At 38.9% G+C, this 22,027-nt stretch overlaps 1 protein-coding gene across 1 annotated transcript in view; it reads right to left on the bottom strand.

Annotated features, from left to right (window-relative positions):
• Window positions 1–22,027, bottom strand: part of LOC145488922 (uncharacterized) — a 29,711-nt gene that overhangs the window by 2,524 nt on the left and 5,160 nt on the right. Inside the window, exons 3-25 of the mRNA XM_081468151.1 lie at window positions 21,459–21,650; window positions 21,052–21,234; window positions 20,308–20,475; window positions 19,136–19,330; window positions 18,464–18,640; window positions 18,054–18,227; window positions 17,484–17,775; window positions 15,989–16,299; window positions 15,259–15,393; window positions 14,956–15,072; window positions 14,464–14,584; window positions 13,315–13,918; window positions 11,554–11,697; window positions 9,399–9,459; window positions 8,778–8,969; window positions 8,318–8,485; window positions 7,860–7,976; window positions 6,325–6,427; window positions 3,337–3,959; window positions 2,279–2,468; window positions 1,714–2,012; window positions 343–477; window positions 33–149 (exon numbers count right to left, since the gene is read on the bottom strand). Of these exons, the coding sequence (XP_081324277.1) occupies window positions 33–149; window positions 343–477; window positions 1,714–2,012; window positions 2,279–2,468; window positions 3,337–3,959; window positions 6,325–6,427; window positions 7,860–7,976; window positions 8,318–8,485; window positions 8,778–8,969; window positions 9,399–9,459; window positions 11,554–11,697; window positions 13,315–13,918; window positions 14,464–14,584; window positions 14,956–15,072; window positions 15,259–15,393; window positions 15,989–16,299; window positions 17,484–17,775; window positions 18,054–18,227; window positions 18,464–18,640; window positions 19,136–19,330; window positions 20,308–20,475; window positions 21,052–21,234; window positions 21,459–21,650 (4,818 nt within the window). The remainder of the gene's footprint in view (window positions 1–32; window positions 150–342; window positions 478–1,713; window positions 2,013–2,278; window positions 2,469–3,336; window positions 3,960–6,324; window positions 6,428–7,859; window positions 7,977–8,317; window positions 8,486–8,777; window positions 8,970–9,398; window positions 9,460–11,553; window positions 11,698–13,314; window positions 13,919–14,463; window positions 14,585–14,955; window positions 15,073–15,258; window positions 15,394–15,988; window positions 16,300–17,483; window positions 17,776–18,053; window positions 18,228–18,463; window positions 18,641–19,135; window positions 19,331–20,307; window positions 20,476–21,051; window positions 21,235–21,458; window positions 21,651–22,027) is intronic.

The following is a 22,027-nucleotide window of genomic DNA, read 5'->3' as shown; positions in this document are numbered from 1 at the left end:
AACGAAAACAACAACATCTGATTTCAATTTACCTTCATCGTTATTTTTGTACAGTCCAATCTGCCAGGGCCACCATCCTCCTTTAGAGTTTTTACCTCCAACCATTCGAGCCCTAAATTCTACTGGACTCACGCCACAAGGAGAATAATCTATAAAAATACAACAGAAGTTTCAAAATCAAATCAACATTTAGAGTCAATTGGAGATATCACATTGAGAAATATGTTACGGAGTGTAATTTTGAAAATCTATTTTTCAGTATTATTGAGAGGGGCATGGTGCATGGTGACCTAAAGGTATGCATGCCGCACTGTCATTTAAAACCAATGCCATTTCACCTACCAATATATATCTGTACTACTCTCCGAACGGCCTCTTGGAGATTTCTGTACTTTCTAACAGAGATCACGTGATTATGGTCTTGATTAGCCGAAGCTATGCTCATTAGTGCACGTGTATTCACTTTTCTTCCAATACCTTCAAGAACAGCAAAACAATAACAAAGAAATGATAGTTCACTTTGGTACGAATTAAGGGCTCTAAAATGCACCTAAACTCGGGAAAAAGCAAAGGCGGGTGATTTAAAATTAGCGAAAAGTATAATCAGGGTGCGTTTCTTTGGGGAAATGCAAGATTGGATTCTTAAATCCAAAACGGACTTTGCATTTCTTTACCAGACGGCCTAATCCAAGATCATTGGGATCAACACATGATGATGCAGCATGATCCGAGGGATCTTTGATTAATCTATTCAGTAAAGAAACGCGAAGTCCGTTTTTCAATTTCAGAATCCAATCTTGAATTTTCTCAAAGAAACGCTCTCTTAATAGCTACTGATGACAATGTCGGATTTGTAGACTTAATGAGAAGTTATAGAGGGTAGAAAAGCCAGTTGTTAATTGTAATTTTATTTGATTTTCTCTAACTGTAAGCAGAAGAACATTGCAAAGTAACCCCCTCCCCCCCCCAAAAAAAAACTTTATTTTATCCAGTTCTCCTAAATATACAAAAACTTGCTTACTAAATCGCTCGAATAAATGGTCAGCGCTGTGGTGTATTTTGTACTCCCGCCTTAAAATCTTTAATCTTTTATCATTATTATTTTATACACAGTAAAAATTCATCAGGTACAATCAATTCCGATAAAATGTCTAATATCCTAAACCTAACATTATAATCCTAATATTATATTAACTTACAACAATATTCTACTAATAAACCTGATTTCCATGAATGCCGTGTGTTTAAGAATTATGATGGAGAAAGCGTTAAATTGATTTAGTGAACCAAACTCTCTAATGTTACAGGGTAGGCTGTTCCAAAGGGTTGCGCCGCTGTAACTAAAACTATTCGACGTCAATAGCCTCCTTACGTCAGATCTACGCGCGCTTGGATTGGGTCCGCCATATGCTCGATGTAGTGTTGTATTTGTTGCGTTCATCACTTAATAAGTCCAGACTGAGTACCCATGTACTACACATTGATTTAATTGGCTACAAGTAAACCTTCAGCAAAAACTGCAAAATAGCTTAAAACAAAATTTGGCGGGCATTAATTAAAAATCATATTTAGAAATAAAAACAAATTGCTGCGGCGGTAGCGCTTTGAATTGAATTGCATCCGATTAAGTTCACAAAAAAGGGCTAAAAGGTATTTTTATAAACTTAATCCAATGCAGTTAATTATAACAGCTCACCAACAGTTCAACCTTACCAATCGCGTAAACTTCAAAGTGTTTATTATCGCGAAGATACATTGCTTCTCTTCGTACGGATCCACTGAGGTCCAATCCGTCTGTGATAAGCATCATCACCCGATGGCTATCATAACGAGAACTGGGTGCCACTTTATTCCTGACAAGTTTAAAAGGACGAATGTACGAAGAAACCCAGCCCACGAACATTATATTGTCAATAGCATTGACAGCTTTCTCGATAGTATCCGCTTTACTGTCTCCTAAGTTGAATTCCAACTTAGCTTCAGTCACAGCTGCTACTTGTGTTCTGGCCGCCCTGAAAAAGAAGTAGAGTTTAAATCAGTGTATGCATACTTTCGTGATAACACCACGGGAGAGGATCCGGGTAAAATATTGAATTGCTGTAGCATGATGGAATATCTGTCAGCTCAAAGCTTTATTTTTTATTAATTTATTAATTTTTGGTAGAATTTGCCCACTTACACATTCATTCTTGAACTCTAACAATCACGTTCCTCAAAAGGCAGTTTCAAAATGCACAGACAGTTCTGAAACAGTTAAAATGGCACAAATCTCTGATACCTTTTAGTTGCCCAGATGATTGTAAGAAGTTCTTTCGCAAACTCCAAACTTCTCTGAAAATAGAATTTGTTCACACTGACGGAAGCATCAAAAAGAAACACTAGATCCAGTCCACAATCTTCGTTTAAGTTGATCCCTTGTCTTCTTTGTTGCCTAGTAGTTTCACTACTGCATTGGTTTTTAGGCTTGTCTGTAAAAAGAGAAATTTTATTTTATTTTATTTTATTTTATTTTTTTAAAAGAGGAAAGCGAGAATACAATGAGAAATCAAAAATACAATTCGAAAAGCTCAACCTCAGAACCAACTGTATTTCATTTACAGATGCAGTAAAAAAGACGTCTGCTAAATTACTTTCCGAGTTCCTTGTGGCAACTTTATGTATTTTTTAAGTATTCTCTTAGCACGATATCAGATATGGCTCGCTAAAACAAAAGATGACCATCCAAATCTTACGCATTTCATATCCACACTAAAATCACAATATGAAATAGAACAAAAAGTGGAAGCACAAAGAAATGGAAACCTCTTACAGGATATATGAGGATTTAATTAATATTTTAGATCACATTTTCTATACCTATCGGTATATATTTCTAATCTCCTGTAAGATACATAACTAATTTTACTTTTAATGTACCACATGCCTTTGGTCTGTTTTTTTATGTTTCAATAGTACAACCTCAAGCTGTAATGACGGCTATCTATTTTTCTTCTTTTTTTCTTTGCCCCTAGTCGTCACTGTATTTGTTAGTAGTGTAAGTCGTGTAACTGTATTGTAAGTCGTTTAGATATTCTCATTTAAATCATAGTGTAAATAATTAGAGCAATATAATGTAAATAGAGCTAGTGCTGTGAGTAAGCATTGTTCTCCCTTGTGTTATTGCAAGTAAAAAAAAAAAAACCTTTAAGTATTTTAGGTATCATATTTTCTCGACTAAACGTTACGGAGGATGTTTTTTTCACTCATCTTTTGTTTCGTTGTTGTTCTTTATTTTCTGTTTTTGTTGTTCTTTTTGGTTCTGTTTTATGACAGCATTATTGCATTAGTGCTACTCACTATTTGCTGGTTCTTTCTTTTCATTCATAGTTTTCCTAATCCAGTCAAGGAATGGATGAATCCTGGTGTAGTATCCATACTGATCCTTTTGTGCACAGCCATTTCCCCAGCTGACAACACCAATCACGACCCATTTAGAATCTGACAAACTGGAACTGATATCCCGAACAAACGCTCCTCCACTATCTCCCGAACAGGCGTCTTCTCCTCCTCGTCCGTCCCCGGCGCAAAACGCTGTCGTTGTGTTAAATTGAATACCTGATTTATTTATACAAAGCTGGTCGCTTTGAATTGGAAAAGAAGCGTGACGAAGAACCTTGGATATCTCACTTAACTGGGTGTATTCGCCTCGACGTAGGGGTCGTGCTACTCCCCATCCAGCCACAGTGCCTCTTGTTTTGGGAATTGCCAAATCTCCTTCGTCCTTTTCTGGAAGACAAACTGTTCGAACAAACTTGCTAAGTTCCACTTCCTGGCTGAGTTTTACTAGGGCTATATCACCATCAAAAAATGGCAAACCATTCGGTTTAAATCGTGGGTGCACGAAAATCTTCTCGGGAACAATTTCTTGCTGCAAAGTTTCGTTCACCGACAAGTTGTGGTCGCCAGCTTTAATAAGGTAACTGAAAGGTAAATGAATGCGTTCATTTAACAAAAAACAATCTTCCGAGACACAGTGATAGCCTCTTGATATTAAATACGTGTTACACGGCAGATGTAACGGGGAGAGTAGCTCAAGAAAACTGCTTCACTTTTTCGGCAACTGGTTTATTGGAGGTGTTCTCTCTGCTGTAGCCAGCAATCAACTAACTAACTCGAGCCAAAACTAGCATTTAAGTTCGCTCGTCATGATTGCGTCCACACACTGAGCTGTGGTTGGTCGTAAATTGTTAAGAATGAATGAGAACACTGGAAACAGTAGCTTCTTTGATACCCAAGTACGTGCTTCGAACTCAAATTAGAAACTGAGGAAATAACGAGTTAAACCGAGGGTCTAAGAAAATCCAACCCAAAACTAAGTTATAGATTGTAGATTTTGGTACCGATCACAGCACTGGCTGGACAAAATGTCTTTTAACCTAAATTGAACGTGATCCTAATTTTATCAGCAGCAAGTGATAAACAAAAGCTATATTATGTAAAAGAGTAAATATTTCTGCAAAGGTAAGCTAAGCACTAACTACAATGTAGAACGTACCGTTGTTCGATGGTATCGGAAACGAGGACTTACTCCGTCCTTTGGTCATACGCTCACGTATTTAATCTAACAAACTTACACTATAAGCGAAACCCTAAACCTACTGAAATAATCACACAAGTTTCATTCTTATCAAGTAGAGTTAAAGGTCCATGTCGCTTTAACAAGGAAGAACCGAAAACTGCGTAGAAAACACTTTTACGCAGCTTGGTAAGGTGAAATAACGAACAAAAGTTGTTTATAACCATTCAGCGAAAAGTTAATTAAACTAGACCAGGTTTGAATTGCGGTTTAAAGGCCCATACGTAAGCAAATTTCCTGGCTTTACAAATCGACTGTGGGAAAGTTTGCTAATAGCAATTAGCTACGTGAGTGAGTTAAAGAGATAAGGTGACTTTGTTCCTTGGTATTAGAAACTTCAACTAATATTAATTAACTCGATTAATATTAGTTAATTCAAACATTATTAATCACACACTTAAAGCTTGATAACGTACAAAAGTATGCTATAACATACGGATTGCATTCCTGTCTTTTTGATTAGCTCACACCAACTCAGGTTATTAGTAAATAGTTTTTGGCTTGCCTGTTTCCCGCAGTCAGGAAACAAATTTCTCTTATTATACGTTTACGCTTTTCATCCACACATAAACAGAATCTAGTTTGTGAAGGTGAATTAATCAACATGGCACGAGCGCGGAGTCCCAGACAGGAATCGAACCCATGACTTCCCGAACACTGGGTGGGCGCTCTATCCACTGAGCTACGAGAACTCATGGAGAGCAAGGTCATTTAACTGAGTTCATACATAACAGGTGTCCTGCATACTGCTATGATCAACGCTATCGAAGTCATCGTGAGTAGTGACAAGTTAATAAAGATGGTGAATTTTAAGCATAAAATTTGAAGCTTAAAATTTACCATCTTTATTAACTTATCAGAATCTAGTTTGTTCGCTAAGCTTCGCTTGATGTTGGAAATTAGGGCTGAACGACTTGCCAATGGGAAACTGTGCGAAAATAAAATACTCATATTTATTTACTTATGAATGCGCAAGCAAGTGAATAAATTGTCATGCAGTTGCATCTTGCTTTGTCGCAATAAAACATCCAAATATTTCGAGTTCTCATGTCTTGCAGTTCGTGATTTCCATTCATTATTTTCCTTACTCGTGATTGACATCTTGGTTTTGATTTTTTATTCGTTGTCGTAATCTCTAATGTAGTCTTTAAATTTGATTTTTTTGTAATTCGACAGAAACGAGACTGAATTTCATAGAGGTGCGTCAATTCCGGCAGGTAACTCTTAAAGTTCCGGCCAAACGCACGAAGCATTTGTCGCAAAATGTTACACATACCCGCCTGGCCATGCTGCGAGTTGGATGTTGGATGGTACGTTACAACATCGGGTGGCAAAACGTGTCCGAACTTGACTCCCAAAATGGAAATAACCCAGAAACGTCTCTCTGAGCGTTAGCCCTGGGGAAAATAGACACGACAGAAAAAAAACCTTCTTTTCAAAACAGCGGGATTCGAGCCCACGACCTCGGGATTGGATCAGAGTTTAGATCACCGTAAGTAAAGCAACTCGACTCGAGGCAGCGTTAAGAGAAATCTCTTTGCTCTATGTAGTCTTTCTCCTTCATGGCTAACGCTCACAAATAAATTTGTGAGATATTTTACTGCACGTTAAATTACGGTAAAGTTAATCCTCAACTTTCCAATTTCGGATCATATCAATACTGCATGATTCAATATATTTGGATTTGTACTTAAAATATTTGCACTTACAGATTTGCATTCCCGGTGAACAGTCTCCGCGAATAGAAACAGTGGGCTGCGGTTAAAACCCACCGACGAGAAACAAGCGCACCACCACAATGAAACTGAGGAACTAAAAACACAACAAAACGTCTAATCGTGTAACTTAGTTAAGGCGAAAACTGCGAGGTTTTTTTTTTGTTGTTGTATTTTGTTTTATAAGTGTAAATTCTGGGAGAAACGTATGCTCGGAAAAATCCGAGTCCCAGTTGGGATTTGAACCCACGACCCTCCGTGATTTAGTCGGATGCTCTAAGCACTGAGCGACTGGAGACTCCATGGTGAGCAAGGGTCAAATTGTGGGTATCCACTGGAATCGCCTCGCGCGGCTACACAGCCACGTATTGACTCATGTGGTAGGTAGGTAGGTAGGTAGGTAAGACTTTATTTTACGAGGGTAACATTTGACAGTATTAAAACTGATAACCTAATGGCCCTCAAAAATTAAAATTTTAGAAAAAGAAAGAAATAGTACAATCGTAACAATATTAAAAATAATTAAAATAAAATAATTAAGCCTACATACATCGTAAAATATTTATAAAATGCGATTATTCACAAATTTTAAAAAAAAATTTACAGGAATAGTTTGCTAAGAATTTGATAATCTAAAATTATTTTAAAAAGGGAGCGCTTAAAATTTTTTAAACTGGTACTCTGTTTGATGTCCACACTTAATTTGTTCCATTCTTTCGTGGCTCGCACAGCAAACGCTCGACCCCCTTCAGTAATTCTCTTAAATCGCGGGCACATTAAGTTTATATTAGAAAAACGGGTTGATCTATTATGAGTGTCAGAGCACTAACACTAACAGCATCGTGCTGTCACATTAAGACATGTAGCACATATGAACTCACTAACAGCATCGCGCTGTCACATCAAGACATTTAGAACATATATATATAAACTCACTAACAGCATCACGCTGTCACATTAAGGCATCTCGATATGCGTCCAACCAACCTTTCAAGTATACGTTTCTCCCAGAATTTACACTTAATATCATGTTGTTGTTGTTTCTCTGTTGTTTAACATTTTTATCGGTTTTTAACGACTTTGATGACGCCTGTTTGACACTCCAAGTATATTCAAAAGAGGGTAGAGAGGGTAGAGAGGGTAGAGGGTAGCGGGAGGGTAACAAAGGGTAGCAAAGAAGACTTCTCTACGAAATTAGACAACGATAAAAACAGCACAGAAAAATGATTCCTTTTTTCGCTGGCCTAGTTCGGTTTACTTACACCTGTAGCTGTAGCGGACAAACTCTGCCATCTGTCTACCCTAAGTCTCTCGGCCAGTACGGAAGATCCCTGGCCCAGGTTTTTCCCTCTACATATTTATCTCCATTTGTATGTATTTACAATTAACACCAGCGTAACCATTCCTTATTTTTAACACTGGCTTAGTTTTTTATTCGTTCTTAGTTTCTCGCCATATATCCTATATCCGTGATGATTAAAGCGATGATCATTTCACCAACTCTACAAGAGTACGGAATGGGAACTTACCATTTTTGTTGATTCTGTAGATTGCAATCTGCCAAGGCCACATTCCTCTTTGGGAAATTGTTCCACCAACTATCCTGGCCCTAGCATATACTAAGCTCTGGCCACAGGGAATTATCTCTGTAAGAAATAGATTTTAGCATAGCGGATGTTGTGAGTAAACGTACTTACATTATTAGCAAATGTTCAGTGAGAGTGTACTTTTTGCAAAATCCTAAACACTGATACAGGAAGTCGCCGCAGCTTTGTAATGGTTCCACCCTTAATCCAGTAATCCCTGACTCACCCGCATCCCCTCCTTTCTTAGCTTTAAACGCTTGCAAACAGTGCCAAACGGTGTTTAAAGGTGAAAAAGGCAGGAGCCTTGCTACGGAAGTGTCCGAAAATAATTTTAAACAACAACGTTTCGCGTGAAAAAAGCTTCATGAGGGTTCTCAGACAAATGAGAGGATATGACTAACCTTTACATCTAGGGGCCTCGGACCACTTTCCATCGTCACCACAGGTTCTCAATCTGGTTCCAATTAGCGTGTAGTCTTTTATACATTGGTATCTTAACTGGTCATTGAAATTAAAACTTGAGCCAACAACTTTGGAGTATGGAATGTCTTCTGGTTTACCACAAGGTTCTGATTTGGAGAACACAATGAAAAAAAAACAAATACGAGTGCTGCATCAATATACTTTCCTGCAGTTTCTAATCTTTTATTATTATCCTGACTAAACGTGTTAGTATTTGGTGAAGGTAGCTTACAAGGTCTATGGATCAATGCATCGTTAGTACTTCCTGTAGACCTAATCTCCTCACGAAAAGCACAAAAAAGTAAAGCCTGTTGAAATTCCTTGTTCTTGTAAGACTAGCTCAAAATCGTTGAATATTGTGAATGAAACATGGAATTTTAAGTTCTCATTTGAACTTACTTAAACACTTGGGTTCTACTCTTTCTCTCCACTTTCCTCCCTTACAAGTTCGCACTTTCTTGCCAACCAGCTTAAATCCTTCGTGGCAGAGATATCTCGCTTTAGACAGTCCAATGTTTATGGCGATCTTGGTGTTATTTGGCGGGTTTCTCAGCAGTCTCCGAAGTAGATCATTGCAACGTCTATCATTTCCTGCAACGAAGTTCGAATTATAACGTTGCCTTATCACATACCAGTGAATTTTATTCACTTTATTTTGTAATAGAACGATTTCGTTTATAGACAAAATTCTGACCGAGTACCAGAGGCAGTTCGCATTTGAATCAGTCCAAGTCTAACAATCTGACGCCATCTCTTTTTTTTAAAAAAAAAAAAGGTCTATTTTCATCCGTCCAATCTTTATTCTGGAGAGCGTTTCTAAAAAGATGCGGTTTTGATTATTCTTTCCAGCTGATACAGCTGTAGGTGTGGTCGAAAGGCCAATCCCGAGAAAAAAACATACTTGTTTTCAAACAAATACGTGTGGACAAGGTTTTAGCTAAGGATTTTATCGCCTCATGTCCAGCTGCAAGTAACTTTCTAAGTTTTAAGTAAAGTTCATTCATTTCATTTTAATCTTACTTGCGCCGTTAGAACTTTGAGGCAAGAATATCCACGTAACAGCAAATAAACACAACAGCACCTGGAAGGAAAACACGGGAAATATAAATAAATCTTTTGGGTACGAAGGGAAGAGCGGGAAGTCCATGTGAAAGGACTCCGTTGTACTGACTTGGCGAATTTTTGTGTGAGCTTGATACAATCATTCTTTGACTTCAATACTTCACGAAACTGACATCATTGACACAGGCTCAAATTTGTTATGTTTTCAAAATAACATGAAAATTTTTAAACTTTATTTTTTAAACTATTTTATCTATTTTATCGATATTTTTAATGTTATTTTTCCTTCGTTGATTAGTCTAAGATTAACATAGAGCAAAACTAATCCTATAGGACGCAGGGTTGGTGCTTACCACACTCTAACGTAAACAAACCAGAGGTCTTTTTAAGCTCAGCAATTTTAATTTGCCTCGATCATCTAGCTCATACGTGGAGATCGTTTTATCGCCGTTCTGAACACTTTTTTCGCGGTAACTTGTCTCTCGCTGATTGGTGGTAATATTTCGTCAGTAACCGAATTTTAATCATGATAAGGCACGTCACAAAGGATACTTTGACAGCTAAAAATGGTGACGTTTCGTCATCAACAACTTAAGCGAGACCAGAATCCTTGATTTGTACCCAAAACGACGAGAATCCCCGACCTTGGCGGGTTTCAAACATCAGCCGTCTAAGGCCGTTTTACAGTTGCTTGCAGCGTTTCAAGTTAGTTATTTTCGACAGGTAGAAGGTACAAAAATTTTTCATTATAAGGAAGATACTTATTGTTCTTGCTTAGCGATTCAATTCAGGGAAAGTCTTTGTGAGTTCGAAAGCAATCGATATAAACGAATGATTAAAGGTTCCAGACTATTTGTTTTTTTAACACAAGAAACGGAAAGACAAACGCTACCGTTCGGTAAATGGTTTCTTGAAGGAAAAAGAACAAACAATGAAGGCAAAAAGGAAACATAATCAATAATCACCAAAAGGGTTCGAACTTCCAATGTCTAGCATAGCGAGCCATGCAATGCTTATCACACTGCGCCACTTGTAAATCAAATACCGTAGTGCGAAAATATTAATGATTTATTTACTTACCGCAGGCTCAAGTGTTTCGTTCAGTCTATACCTCACTTTTCACCAAACGAAATAATCTTGCCGTTTTTGACTACAGCACAAGGAAGAGGGTGGTAAAGGGTATTTTCGTGACCCGTGATCGGCCCTCTTTATTTCCCGTGAAATGTGAAATAGCCATTTGTTTCCTCGTGAATCGTGATTTCAATAGTCGCCGTGAACCGTGATTTTCCAAAACGTTCTCTTTTATTTTCCGTGAAGCGTGAAATGCCAATGTTGTATTTTTCGTGAATTGTGAAAGGGCTGCTTTATTTTCCGTGAAACGTGATCTATACCCCCTCCCCGCTCCCCCCTTTACCACCCTCAAGAAAGACATGTACAGATACATGTAATGTAAAACGTGTAGGCAGGCCTGAGTAACAAACATTTTCCTAACGTTGAACTTTTTCATTTTGCAAATATCACAACACAACCCTGAATGGAAAAAGGCTTTATGGGCTTGTTCCAAAGCTAGACTGCCCTCACATCACGGGTAGTTCCTTAATGAGCAATGCCTCATAACACCCTTTCATAATTTATTTTCCAAATTCAGTGGCTCATAGCCAGTTTGATTCAGTCGAAATTGTCCTCGGCGTCGCCGTCGTATTTCGTTACCTCCTTAATCGTTAGGTAACGTCGCGTAGTTGAATTAAATAACAGCAGCAAACTCAGTTTTCCCGGCGTGGAAATACTGCCTAACATTGTAAAACTTGCACATGGCGACGTCGTCTAAAGGAAACCACGGAAAACTACACTGAAACGGCGATTATATTGTCAAGTCGGCATTTATTATGAAATGTACAAGTGTTGTCTGTTGTGCGTTTGACTAGCTAACAACTTTCAAGCCATCTCTTTGGAATATTAAAAAAAAACTTAAAATGATTCGGCTTAAGAGAGAAAACGACCTCCTCCTAGATATTTGAAATGTTGCTTACCCTTAGTCTGCACAAAAGGAATAAGCCCAAAGGGAAGTCCTCTCACTCGTAGTAGCGACAGCGGTCAAGACCGAAAGACATACCTTACAACAAGCGGAGGACATCTTGGACAGCTTATCTGCATTAACTCTAAAGGTATTCCATCTATCAGACCTCATCCACGCCGCGCCAGAGCTAGGATTTAAGTTACCCGTCTTTAAAGTTCGATCGTTTCTAAAGTCGTCTAACTAAGCTGTCCAAATAATGCTATTCTCTTTCTTTAATAAGTTCCTCCTTGTTGTGGAATTTTACAAATGAACTACAAATGTTTTGAAATCACAAACCAAGGAAGGCTAATGATGAGGCTAAAAGTGCTCAGTAATTCACTTTTTGCAGGATGGTTTTAAAACTGGATAGCTTTCAGGAGCTGAAATAACTTTCGGGGGCCGTACATGTTTTATCAAAATAGGTGGCCATGGGAGCTTGTGGGATTTAGGAGGGAGGAGAGTCACGCCAAAAACACATGGCTTCAAAGGGGAAGCCAACCGAAAAAAGGTGCGTAAGGAGGGGGGGTCACTTAATAACTACCATTAAGTGTATTGACAGCACCTATTTCAATGCAATAAAACTCTACCAGAATGCCTAAAAGAGTGTTTCTGAAGTTTTGAAAATTTGAATTCTCGTGGGGGAGCATGCCTTTGACCCCTTTGTTAACACGACCATCTCATGAAACCTCACCAAGTATCATTATTATCAGTATCTGCTTAATCCCATGCAAGATGGCAGTTGAGACTCACATCCCTGGTTGGCGGAAGTTTCAAAATGCAGTTTTATTTACTATCAGAATTTTATGCTTTATATACAACCTCGCGAGGTACGTAAAGGGTTGGGTACAGTATCTTAAGGGGTTCACTATCGTGAGGGCCTGGATGTACTATCGACGGACTGGGCCTGACTGTTCAGAGCGAGACTAGGGTAATCCAGAATTGATGTCAACCTTAAATTTGGCAATGGGTTGTTTTTAAAATGCCACCAACAGTCATTTCCGTAAATCGTATCGAATTGAAAGTGTCAAATAGTAGCCTAAGGTTAGCATGACAAATAGCTTCGGATGATAATAATGGAAAACGTGATTAACTTTTAAACCCAGATGATCATCATGCTGCTTTCCATCAACTAGGACACTAGAATAGTTACTGCTCAGTTCCTGTTTTCACTCGGTCGACGTCGATACTATTTATATGTACTCACAAACTGACACCAAGGTAAATTAACAGCAGGAGTGATTTAAACCCAGACCAGAATTCACGAGTTTTGGATATTAAGATAAAGAAACAATGAAATATTTAACAGAGGAAAAGTATTTGACAAATGTATTTAATTGCTATTTCATTGTACTTTACATCGCTCTCTATGGTAATATTTCATTTTGTGTGCACTAGCCAAAAACAAGTCGTATCTTACATAGATTTTTATTGCAGTTAGATTCAAATTATGACGAAAGAAACAATCGAATAATTGAAGCAAGATTTCGCAGCAATTTATTTAAAACTCATTAGCAAGTTTCTGATGTTATTCCAGAATTTTGAGGTCTTCAAATTTTGATGCCTTTCATGTCTTTGCGTCACGCATCGTCCTGGAATAGGTTTCATTTAGCTATGAAAGATAACTGTATTCGCCGTTGGAAATTTTTTGGTGGTATTTTTTGTTCACTTTAAAACTGTATATGTATATTTAAACTGTCTAATATTACGTTGATCAATGCATTTCAGAAAAAGAAGACGATAACAATGCTTTAAACAGTAGTGGTTTTGCTTTCTATGTGCGCGAGTGCATGACAATACTAACAAAGCTCAGTCGTCTGCCTCGGTATTTTCCTCAATAGTATTCTTTATCCAATCAGTGAATGGATACACCCTTGTGTAGTACCCATACTGGTCCTTTTGTGCACAACCCAAACCCCAGCTGACGAGTCCAGTTGCCACCCATCTGTAGTCCTCTCCTCTTTTTCCTTCTCGAACAAAAGCTCCACCACTGTCACCATGACATGTATCGTTTCCACCTTTTCCATCTCCGGCACAAAACGCCACGGTAGAGTTAATAGCAATTGCGGCTCTCTTTGCACATAGTTGGTCACTTTGAATTGTGTAAGCAGAGTATTGAAGACGTGTTGAGTATCTGTTTCCAGGCTCGGGGTCCTCACCAGGTTTCAAGGCTTGTGTTACACCCCACCCAGTTGCAAATCCGTATTTCGTGGGAATTGCCAAATCGCCTTCATCCTTTTCTGGAAGACACAGAGTTCGTACAAAAGGGCTGAGTTCCACTTTGTCTTTGAGTTTGATGAGAGCAATGTCATTCACGAATTTACGATCCTCATAATCTTGGTGAACAAAGAACTTCTCTGGCTGAATGTCCTGTTGAGATCGTTCATCCCTCTTTAAGTTGTGGTCACCGGCTTTTACCAGGTATCTAGAAAAAAGATAATATGTATACTTATTGACTGAGTGGAAGCGCCAAACCGCAAAATATTTGTAGTGGCATGCACAAGGGCAAGACTAACGGAACGATGTCCTGACCGAAAGGCAAATATTTTCCAGTCCAATCAGACTTATCTGAGTCAATAAGCGTTTTGTCATATTGCAACAGATGTTTTTATCTTTTTTTTCGTAGACGCATTGGGTCTTCAGTACTTTCGCAAGCATTTTGAAAAGCGAATGGTATCACTATTTTCATTTGACAAACCTAATGAAGTGTATCTGAACCCCCAAGAACACTCACAAAAAGTTAATAGTTCTATAACATTACATCCCAATCTTCAGCTAAATTCCTTGGAATCCTCAAGGAAGACTGCAAATGTTAGAATAAGCTTGTGGCTTAGATAGCCAAGTTAATCAAATATAAATGATTGTCAATCGGGCAGAAGGAAGGACAAACGAGCAGATGGACAAAAATACAAAGATAGCGAATGGCGTGTACCAGGATTAACGAAATGGAAAAGCGCTTAGCTCACTTACTCTCCAGTGCTACCACTGAATCGATATTTCCCAAATATCGGATCAAAGTGGTAAAAACAATGGGCTGCAGTCAGAATCCAGCGACGAGATATCAGAGCACCACCACAAATGAGCCGTAGTCCTGGAGGAATTAAAACGATAGAGCAAACAAGAAAATAAAAGAAATTTATTCGATCTCAAAAGATGCAGAAGAGTGTTTGCAAATTCTGCTCTCTAACGAAACAGTTAATAGCGCATTCTACTTGTCGTATGTGGAACAAAAATATTGTGAACACATACATTTTTACTTCCAGGTTATTTAAATTTCCGTTAAAAAGGCGGCCTGAAGGTGAAAAATGGGACCTTCAAGACCCTCTGTAAAAAAACCGCTGACGTTTGAATTGTCTATTTATTGATATTAACTAAAAATGGTGAAGCTACAGTTGTATTCATTATAGGAGGTCATCTTTCCATATTCCCAACAAATGAAAACAACATCTGATTTCAATTTACCTTCATCGTTATTTTTGTATAGTCCAATCTGCCAGGGCCACCATCCTCTTTTAGAGGTTTTACCTCCAACCATTCGAGCCCTAAATTCTACTGGACTCACACCACAAGGAGAATAATCTATAAAAATGCAACAGAAGTTTGAAAATAAAAATGAATTAGTTCCAACTTCTCAGTTTAATGACCTCAAGCCTCAAATAAAATGTCGTGTTGGGTACTCCGAGTAAACTTTAAATTGAACATTCTTCCCAAAAGGAAATTTCGAGGCAAAATAAAAAACAATGGAAGACAAGTTATTTGACGTACCTATCTTTATGTACACCGCTTTCTTGATGGCTTCCTGCAAAGTTTTATATTTTTTGACGGAGATCACGTGGTCGTCGTTTTCGTCAGCAGACGCAATACCCATCAGTTCACGTATGCGAACCTTTTTTCCAACACCTTGAACAACGTAAATGGACATTAAATTAACATTTAAACTTAAAAAAATGCCTCTGGTACTTCTAAACAAATTTATGGTCATCCTCCTTCTTAACTGACTTAAGCTCAAAATTAAACAAATAGTTCAACGAGCGTTCATTGCAAGCCTAAGAGTCAATAACTGCTTAAATAACGTCATGTTGAATAAATCGTTCGAGAGCCGACTGTTGTAATGTTTGGACCTGTGGGGACTCCCCCCTAGTTGACCCTGATAATTTATTTAGGCCACTCCGGTGGATGCTTGGCCATGTACTTTCGGCAGAACTCGTACAGTGTGACAGGACTAGTTACTTATCGTCGAATTTATTGTAGTTTGTCTCTATAACTTACAACACCGACGAAGACAGCCTTGATGAGTCCTTTTTAACAGTCGCGTTTGCTTTTTTCAACCTTATAAGAGCAACTCATCCATTGTAAAACAAAAAAAGTAAATATCCACTATTACATCGTATGAACGCGACTGAACTAAACCTTCGTTTCAAACCAACGTTCCTTACTAACTATTAAATATAAGTTCTGATTCATTCACATGACTGTGGGAGATGAACCATCTCACCTATTGCATAAATTTCAAATTTTTCGTTCTCGCGAAGATATTCTGCTGCCTTCTGGGGAGGACCACCGATGTTCGACATTCCGTCTGTGATAAACATCATCACCCGGTGGCTGTCTAAACGAGCTTGTGGTACAACTACTTTCCTCACCATTTCCAAAGCAAGTGCGGACGCAGTAGCCCCTCCCATGTACATTATTTTGTCAATGGCTTCGATGGCCTTTTCCATCGTATTCACGGTGGCCTCTCCCAAGTTGAACTCGAGTCTTGCTTCAGTACCAAATGACACTGCTGCTATTCTGGTTCCGTCGGCCCTGGAAAAAAAAAACATAACGACAAACGATAGTGAGCAATTATCCTTCTTTAGATAATTGCTCATAAAAGGGTCTCTGTTCCAAGTGGAGTTTTGCTGTGCCCATGCAAAATTTTAGACACCGGTTGTGTAAAATGACCAAAAATGGTTTCATCTAATTATTAATTTAAAATAAAATAAAATGGTATATTAAATGGAATATTGCAGTGGACTTGTACAGGAGATTTCAAGAATTTCAAAGGATTTCAAATGCCATAATCAACACGTTCTATTAAGCATCTCTGACGAGCCTGACATGTACATTCGAAGCTAAAGATAAAGTCGAAATTTATGTATTGTAAGAAGAATCAGTGATCGATTGGAAATAGAAGTATCGTTTCGAATCGTTCATTAACGAACAGGATCAGTTGCCCTGGTAACGCAAGATTTATGGACAAGTTTTGACAATGTTAACTTGAATGAGAGAAATATTTGATAACAGTAGTACTTTGAGATTGTTTGTTGAACTGAGAACAATCTAAAATTCGTTTGCGATTGCCAATTCTTTTAACTCCTTCGCCCACTATTATTGGTCTGTGATAATGGATCACACAGATTTGGTACGGCATGGTTGGAGAAAGACTTAAGACTACTGTAGCATAGCTTTTTCATAAGCAACTGAAGCAATAGCAAGGGATTATAAAATTTGTAAAACACATGGCCGTTCCAAGGTCTCTTCTCAGCTTTTCGTACGAAGTGTAAAATAGCGTTCCATTGAAATTAGCCTGCAGTGCATGCGTCATTTTGGAACGGAACGCTCGATAAACCGTGTTTTGGATGCCGCTATCTTGGGTTGCAATTGGATGCTTGGCCGGTAGGGGTTGAGGCAGAGGAGGCCTTCTCCCTGGGCAATTTTTCCTCGCCCCAATTCTCCACAGTTGACAAATCCAAGAAGGCAAATGTGTACTCGCGCGTTCAAAATACCCCTGCTCTGCAGGCTATGAAATCGAATATCGTAGCACGCAGACACATGTCAAAAAGGTTTATGCACTGTAATCTGTATGTTCAAGACTGGACGCAGTGGACGCACCCTTGATGAGACACGAAAACCTTAAACGGACGCTCAATACCTTGGATGCAGCTGAGTCTTCGGCTAACAAACACGACTGACTGACTGACTGACTACAATGCGTCATGGGTCCATACCTTTTGCTGGCTCCAATGGTTCTCACAAGCTCTTTTGCGAATTCCAAGCCACTCTTAAAATCAGTGCCTTTCTTTACACTGCTGGAGGCATCAATGACAAACACCAGATCCAGTCCGCCATTTACGTTCAGATTAATGGCTCTTCCACGAATTTCCATCCCAAGGCCCTTTGTCTTATTGCACCCGGTCGCGTTGTCACTATTGCACGTGTATTCCAACAAAGGATCAATCAGGTTTTTTCGAAAGTTATAAGCAGTGGTGTTGACATCTTTAAAGCGATCTTCAACCTCATCTGCAAGAGAATTCTTTTGATTGGCGATGTAGATTTGATTTTAAATGTGATCAGTACTTAGGGACATTCCCGCCCAATTTAAGGTACTGATTGATGTAGAATCTGGAAGACACGAAAGTTAGTTCCCAGTGTGGCGCAATTTAGATTAATGATAATATAATTCATACATGCGGTGATCAACCTTCTAGTTTTTCGTATTTTAATGAAATGTCATTTTTTACATAACTGTAGAATTGCTTTTCAGATCATTCGCAGAGAACCATCTCTGAAGCACTTACCTCTACAAATTGCCTCTGTTCCATTCCAAGTTCCATTTTCTGAACACTTTCTTACTGCAGAACCTTTAAGGACGAATCCAGGGTCACACTCAAATGTAACGATATCTCCATTATTGTACTTGCTACCGTATTTTCGTCCGCTAATGGGAGTTCCAAGAACTGGGCAATCAGACCCTGAAAGGAAAATACAATTCATTTCGTCATATCTGTAGCTTTCAAATTATGTTATAAATCGTATTAGAGGTTTTAAAATTTCCGAATAACTGCTCATCCCCCATTTTCTAATGCATTAGTTGCAGTTCCCAGAAAGTCACGACCATTACTCTCTAAAGCCGTAACTAGTTACCAGAAGACCAAACAAATGACTCGATTATCTCTTACTTACAAAAACTTTGCAACGCCCAACTTACTTCCGTCTTGACAGGTAGTCAAAGAGCCACTCCATTCTTTATTTTCCAAGCAGGTTCTTTCCCTGGAGCCATGCAATTCAAAACCTGACTGACAGGAAAACCGTACCGTTCGTCCGACGTAGAAATATCCAAAGCGATCACCATTGTCTGGTCTCCCAGGGTCGGTACAAGTTTTAACTGCAAATCACAATATACAGTTTGACAAATAAACAAATTTTGCTAGTGACCCTTAACTGCTGAACTGTTGCTTGAATAGCTTGGAAGCAAGCTCTCGTGGCAGCTTCAAAAGTAGGCCAAGAGCTGCAATGAGATCTTGCTCGTAGTGTGTTGGTGTCAGAAAGGGAGTTATCCTAATTCATAAACTGAGCCAGTACAACCAACGGTGGTATCATACCAGCAAGGTTTGTTTCTTTTTTTCCTAAACGTGTCATAAGCGCTGACACCTTCGAGCATTCCAAAACCTCTCACATACAAAGCCAGAACAACTCAAAGTCATCCTAAGACATTCCTTTTTTTTATGTACAAATATTTTTGGCTTTGATCTCAACTGAACAAAAGGTTATGACTCAAGATGATCAGTCCCATTAAAACCGCCAAGCCATCGTTGTTTACTGTGGATATTGATTTGATTTTTTTTTTTTTTTTTATTAGACTCGAGAAGGAAACGCTTACTAAGGCAATATGGAGGTCTGCGAGGTCTCCAACCAAATTCCAAACAAGTCATAGTGTCACTGCCTCTGAGCTCATATCCTTCATTGCACTCAAATACCAAAGTGGCACCTTCGAAGAATTCTGGGTCAGAGGATGAAACATTGCCGTTTCGAAGTTTCCATTTGCGATATTTCAAAGGATGAGTGCACTTGATGGCTGCAAAAGGAAATAAAAATACGGCATATTGTTTTGTAAGATAATCCTGGAAAATGATTTGAAAACAGGGGTATCAAAGAAACTTTGTCTACTGAATCTACTGTGATCAATCGGGGTAAGATAGTATTGACAAGAACAGCTGTTGGTGATTGGCGCTTCGAAAAACTGGGAGAAGGTCATCTTTAGAGTTGTGTGGATACAATCTCTCCATCTGACGATGATTTTTTATCTGTATAAACTAATATATTGACTAACTCTAAAGGTGACCCCACCAATGGAATACACTTGCCCGAATGATCACGCCAGGAAAATCTAAGACAGACACACACTTGAACTTTCCACTTGTATAGTTGATTTTTCTATAGAAATCGGCTAAGTACAGGGGTAGAGACCCCCTATTCATAACTTTCAGAATGACATTTCATTTCGCAAATAAAAGTAGTGTCTTCACGTTTACTAATGGTGTCATGCTTTTCAAGGTGTCTAAAACTTGCCATATGGCTCATCCCGTCAACTTTGAGATAGAAACTGACAAAACGTAATTGCCTTTTGAAACAAGCATTCTGATGTCATTCAACGTACTTATCTCCCTCTAATGTTAATTTCGTGGACTGTGGCTCATAATGTATAATAGGTTTTCTTAGGTGAAAAAGCAGAGTACGCATTTCTGGGTTAGAGGTGTCGTTAAGGACGATCAAGGGAGTTTTGTTGTCAGTCCATCGTGAATGCAGGTAGTATTGTTGAAAGGATGGATGAAAGATTTCGAAACCATTTGCTTTTGATCTCTTCAGTTCAACTTGAGTTCGATTATGGCCGATTGAGTGTTCGACTGATTGGCAAAATGTTTTGACGAATTCGACTCCATTCGATTTGCTTATCCCAATCGAAATTCATCAAACGATTGAACTTCGAATGAGTTCGATTACCGGACGTTCGATAGATTTTGGCGGGATTCATGGCATGTTGACTCGACTTACGTGTACAGGTAGGACCAACGGACCATTTTGCATCTTCACCACAGGTTCTGCTTTTCGGTCCATCTAGGGCGTAGCCTTTTTCACAACTGTAGGTCAAAGTATCCTCAAAGTTATAACTTGATCCATTAGCCTTGGTGTGCGGAATATCCTCCGGTTTTCCGCAAGGCCCTAACAGAAAATATGCAAGGGTGCACATGAAAAGATGGACAAAAAAAACTCAAAGCAAATGCTCCCCTAGGAGTTTGCATTGGTTACCTCGTTCTAGCCCACGCCATTTTTGATCAGGTTACCTCAAGGTTAGCTCATTTTAGACAATCCAGTTAAAAATAACCCTAAAAGTTTCATAAAGGGCTACTGTACCTCTGACAAAGCTTTTATAAGTCAGTGCCCTGGGTCACTACCGTATGAAAGGGTCTGGGATGCTGGTCGGACTGAATTGAACCAAACCCCTAAAGACCCAAAGGAGACCAATCCGGGTCGTATTCAAGTTTTATTTTACCGGCTGAAAGACACTATCCTTAAACTAAAATCCCCTTGATCGATCTAGACCATCAACACATTTTGACATAGCTCCAACATTACGTAATTTGTGTGTTAAATTCGTTCTATAGTGGAGAGGTGTGCGAGTGGGTTTTTACTCTCCCCAGATTCCACAAGACACATCATGGTTTACGCCCAGGCCGAGTTCCCTCATGAATTCAGGGAGATTGTTTACTGAGGGAAATGTGACTAAATTTAACTTACGTAAACATTTGGGAGCCTTGGACCACTTTCCACCAGCTCCACATCTTCTTCTTCGAGGTCCGATGAGCGTGTAACCTTTTTCACATCTATACTGCAACCTATCATTGGAGTTGAAACTCGTGCCCGTATACTTGGCGTTTGGGATGTCTTCAGGTTTTCCACAGGATCCTTTGAATGTATTAGCTTTACCAGCATTTCAGTATCGAATCAGAATACAAATACATTAGTTTACATCATTCATTAACTTTGAAACAAACACCTTAAAATAAGATGCTGCTTGCTATTGTATTTGTTATTGTTAAGTATTGATTGCTCCGCGCCAGGAAAATTATGTAGTATAATTAAGCAAATTAAATCTTACGTATGATTCTATAAAGCAACAAGGAATTGCATGGAATTGATTATACCATAACACTTGGGCTCCTTCCTTTCAATCCACGCCCCTCCCTTGCAAGTCCGTATTTCCTTGCCAACCAACTTAAAGCCTTTATAACAGCGGTATCTTGCCTTACACAGACCAGTGTGTATTTCGATCGCGCTTTTAGTGGGTGGGTTCTTCTGTACTCGTCGGAGTAGGTCACTGCATTTCTTATCGCAATCTAATTTAAGAAATATTATGAAAATAAAGATATCCAGATATCCTTCTTAAGGAAAACTAAAGTAGTGAACCCTACACCTACATACGACCTACGCAAGAACGTGGAAACATTAAAACTGGACATTTTGGCATCGAATGAATTGTTTGCTTGTCAAAAGAATAAAATACTGTGAAAGTGAATTAATCAACATGACATGAGCGTGGGACAAAGAAAAATTCCCGAGTCCCCGACAGGAATCGAACCCATGACCCCCCAAACACCGGGCGGGCGCTCTATCCACTGAACTACGAGAACTCATGGAGAGCTAGGCCATTTAACTGAGTTCATATATGACAGGTGTCCTGCATACTGCTAGGATCAACGCTATCGAAGTCATC

Source organism: Orbicella franksi, chromosome 1, assembly GCF_964199315.1.
Source record: "Orbicella franksi chromosome 1, jaOrbFran1.1, whole genome shotgun sequence".
Taxonomy (NCBI): Eukaryota; Metazoa; Cnidaria; class Anthozoa; order Scleractinia; family Merulinidae; genus Orbicella; species Orbicella franksi.
The sequence above is the reverse complement of the archived record's forward strand: the minus strand, read 5'-3'. Positions and strand labels throughout refer to the sequence as shown.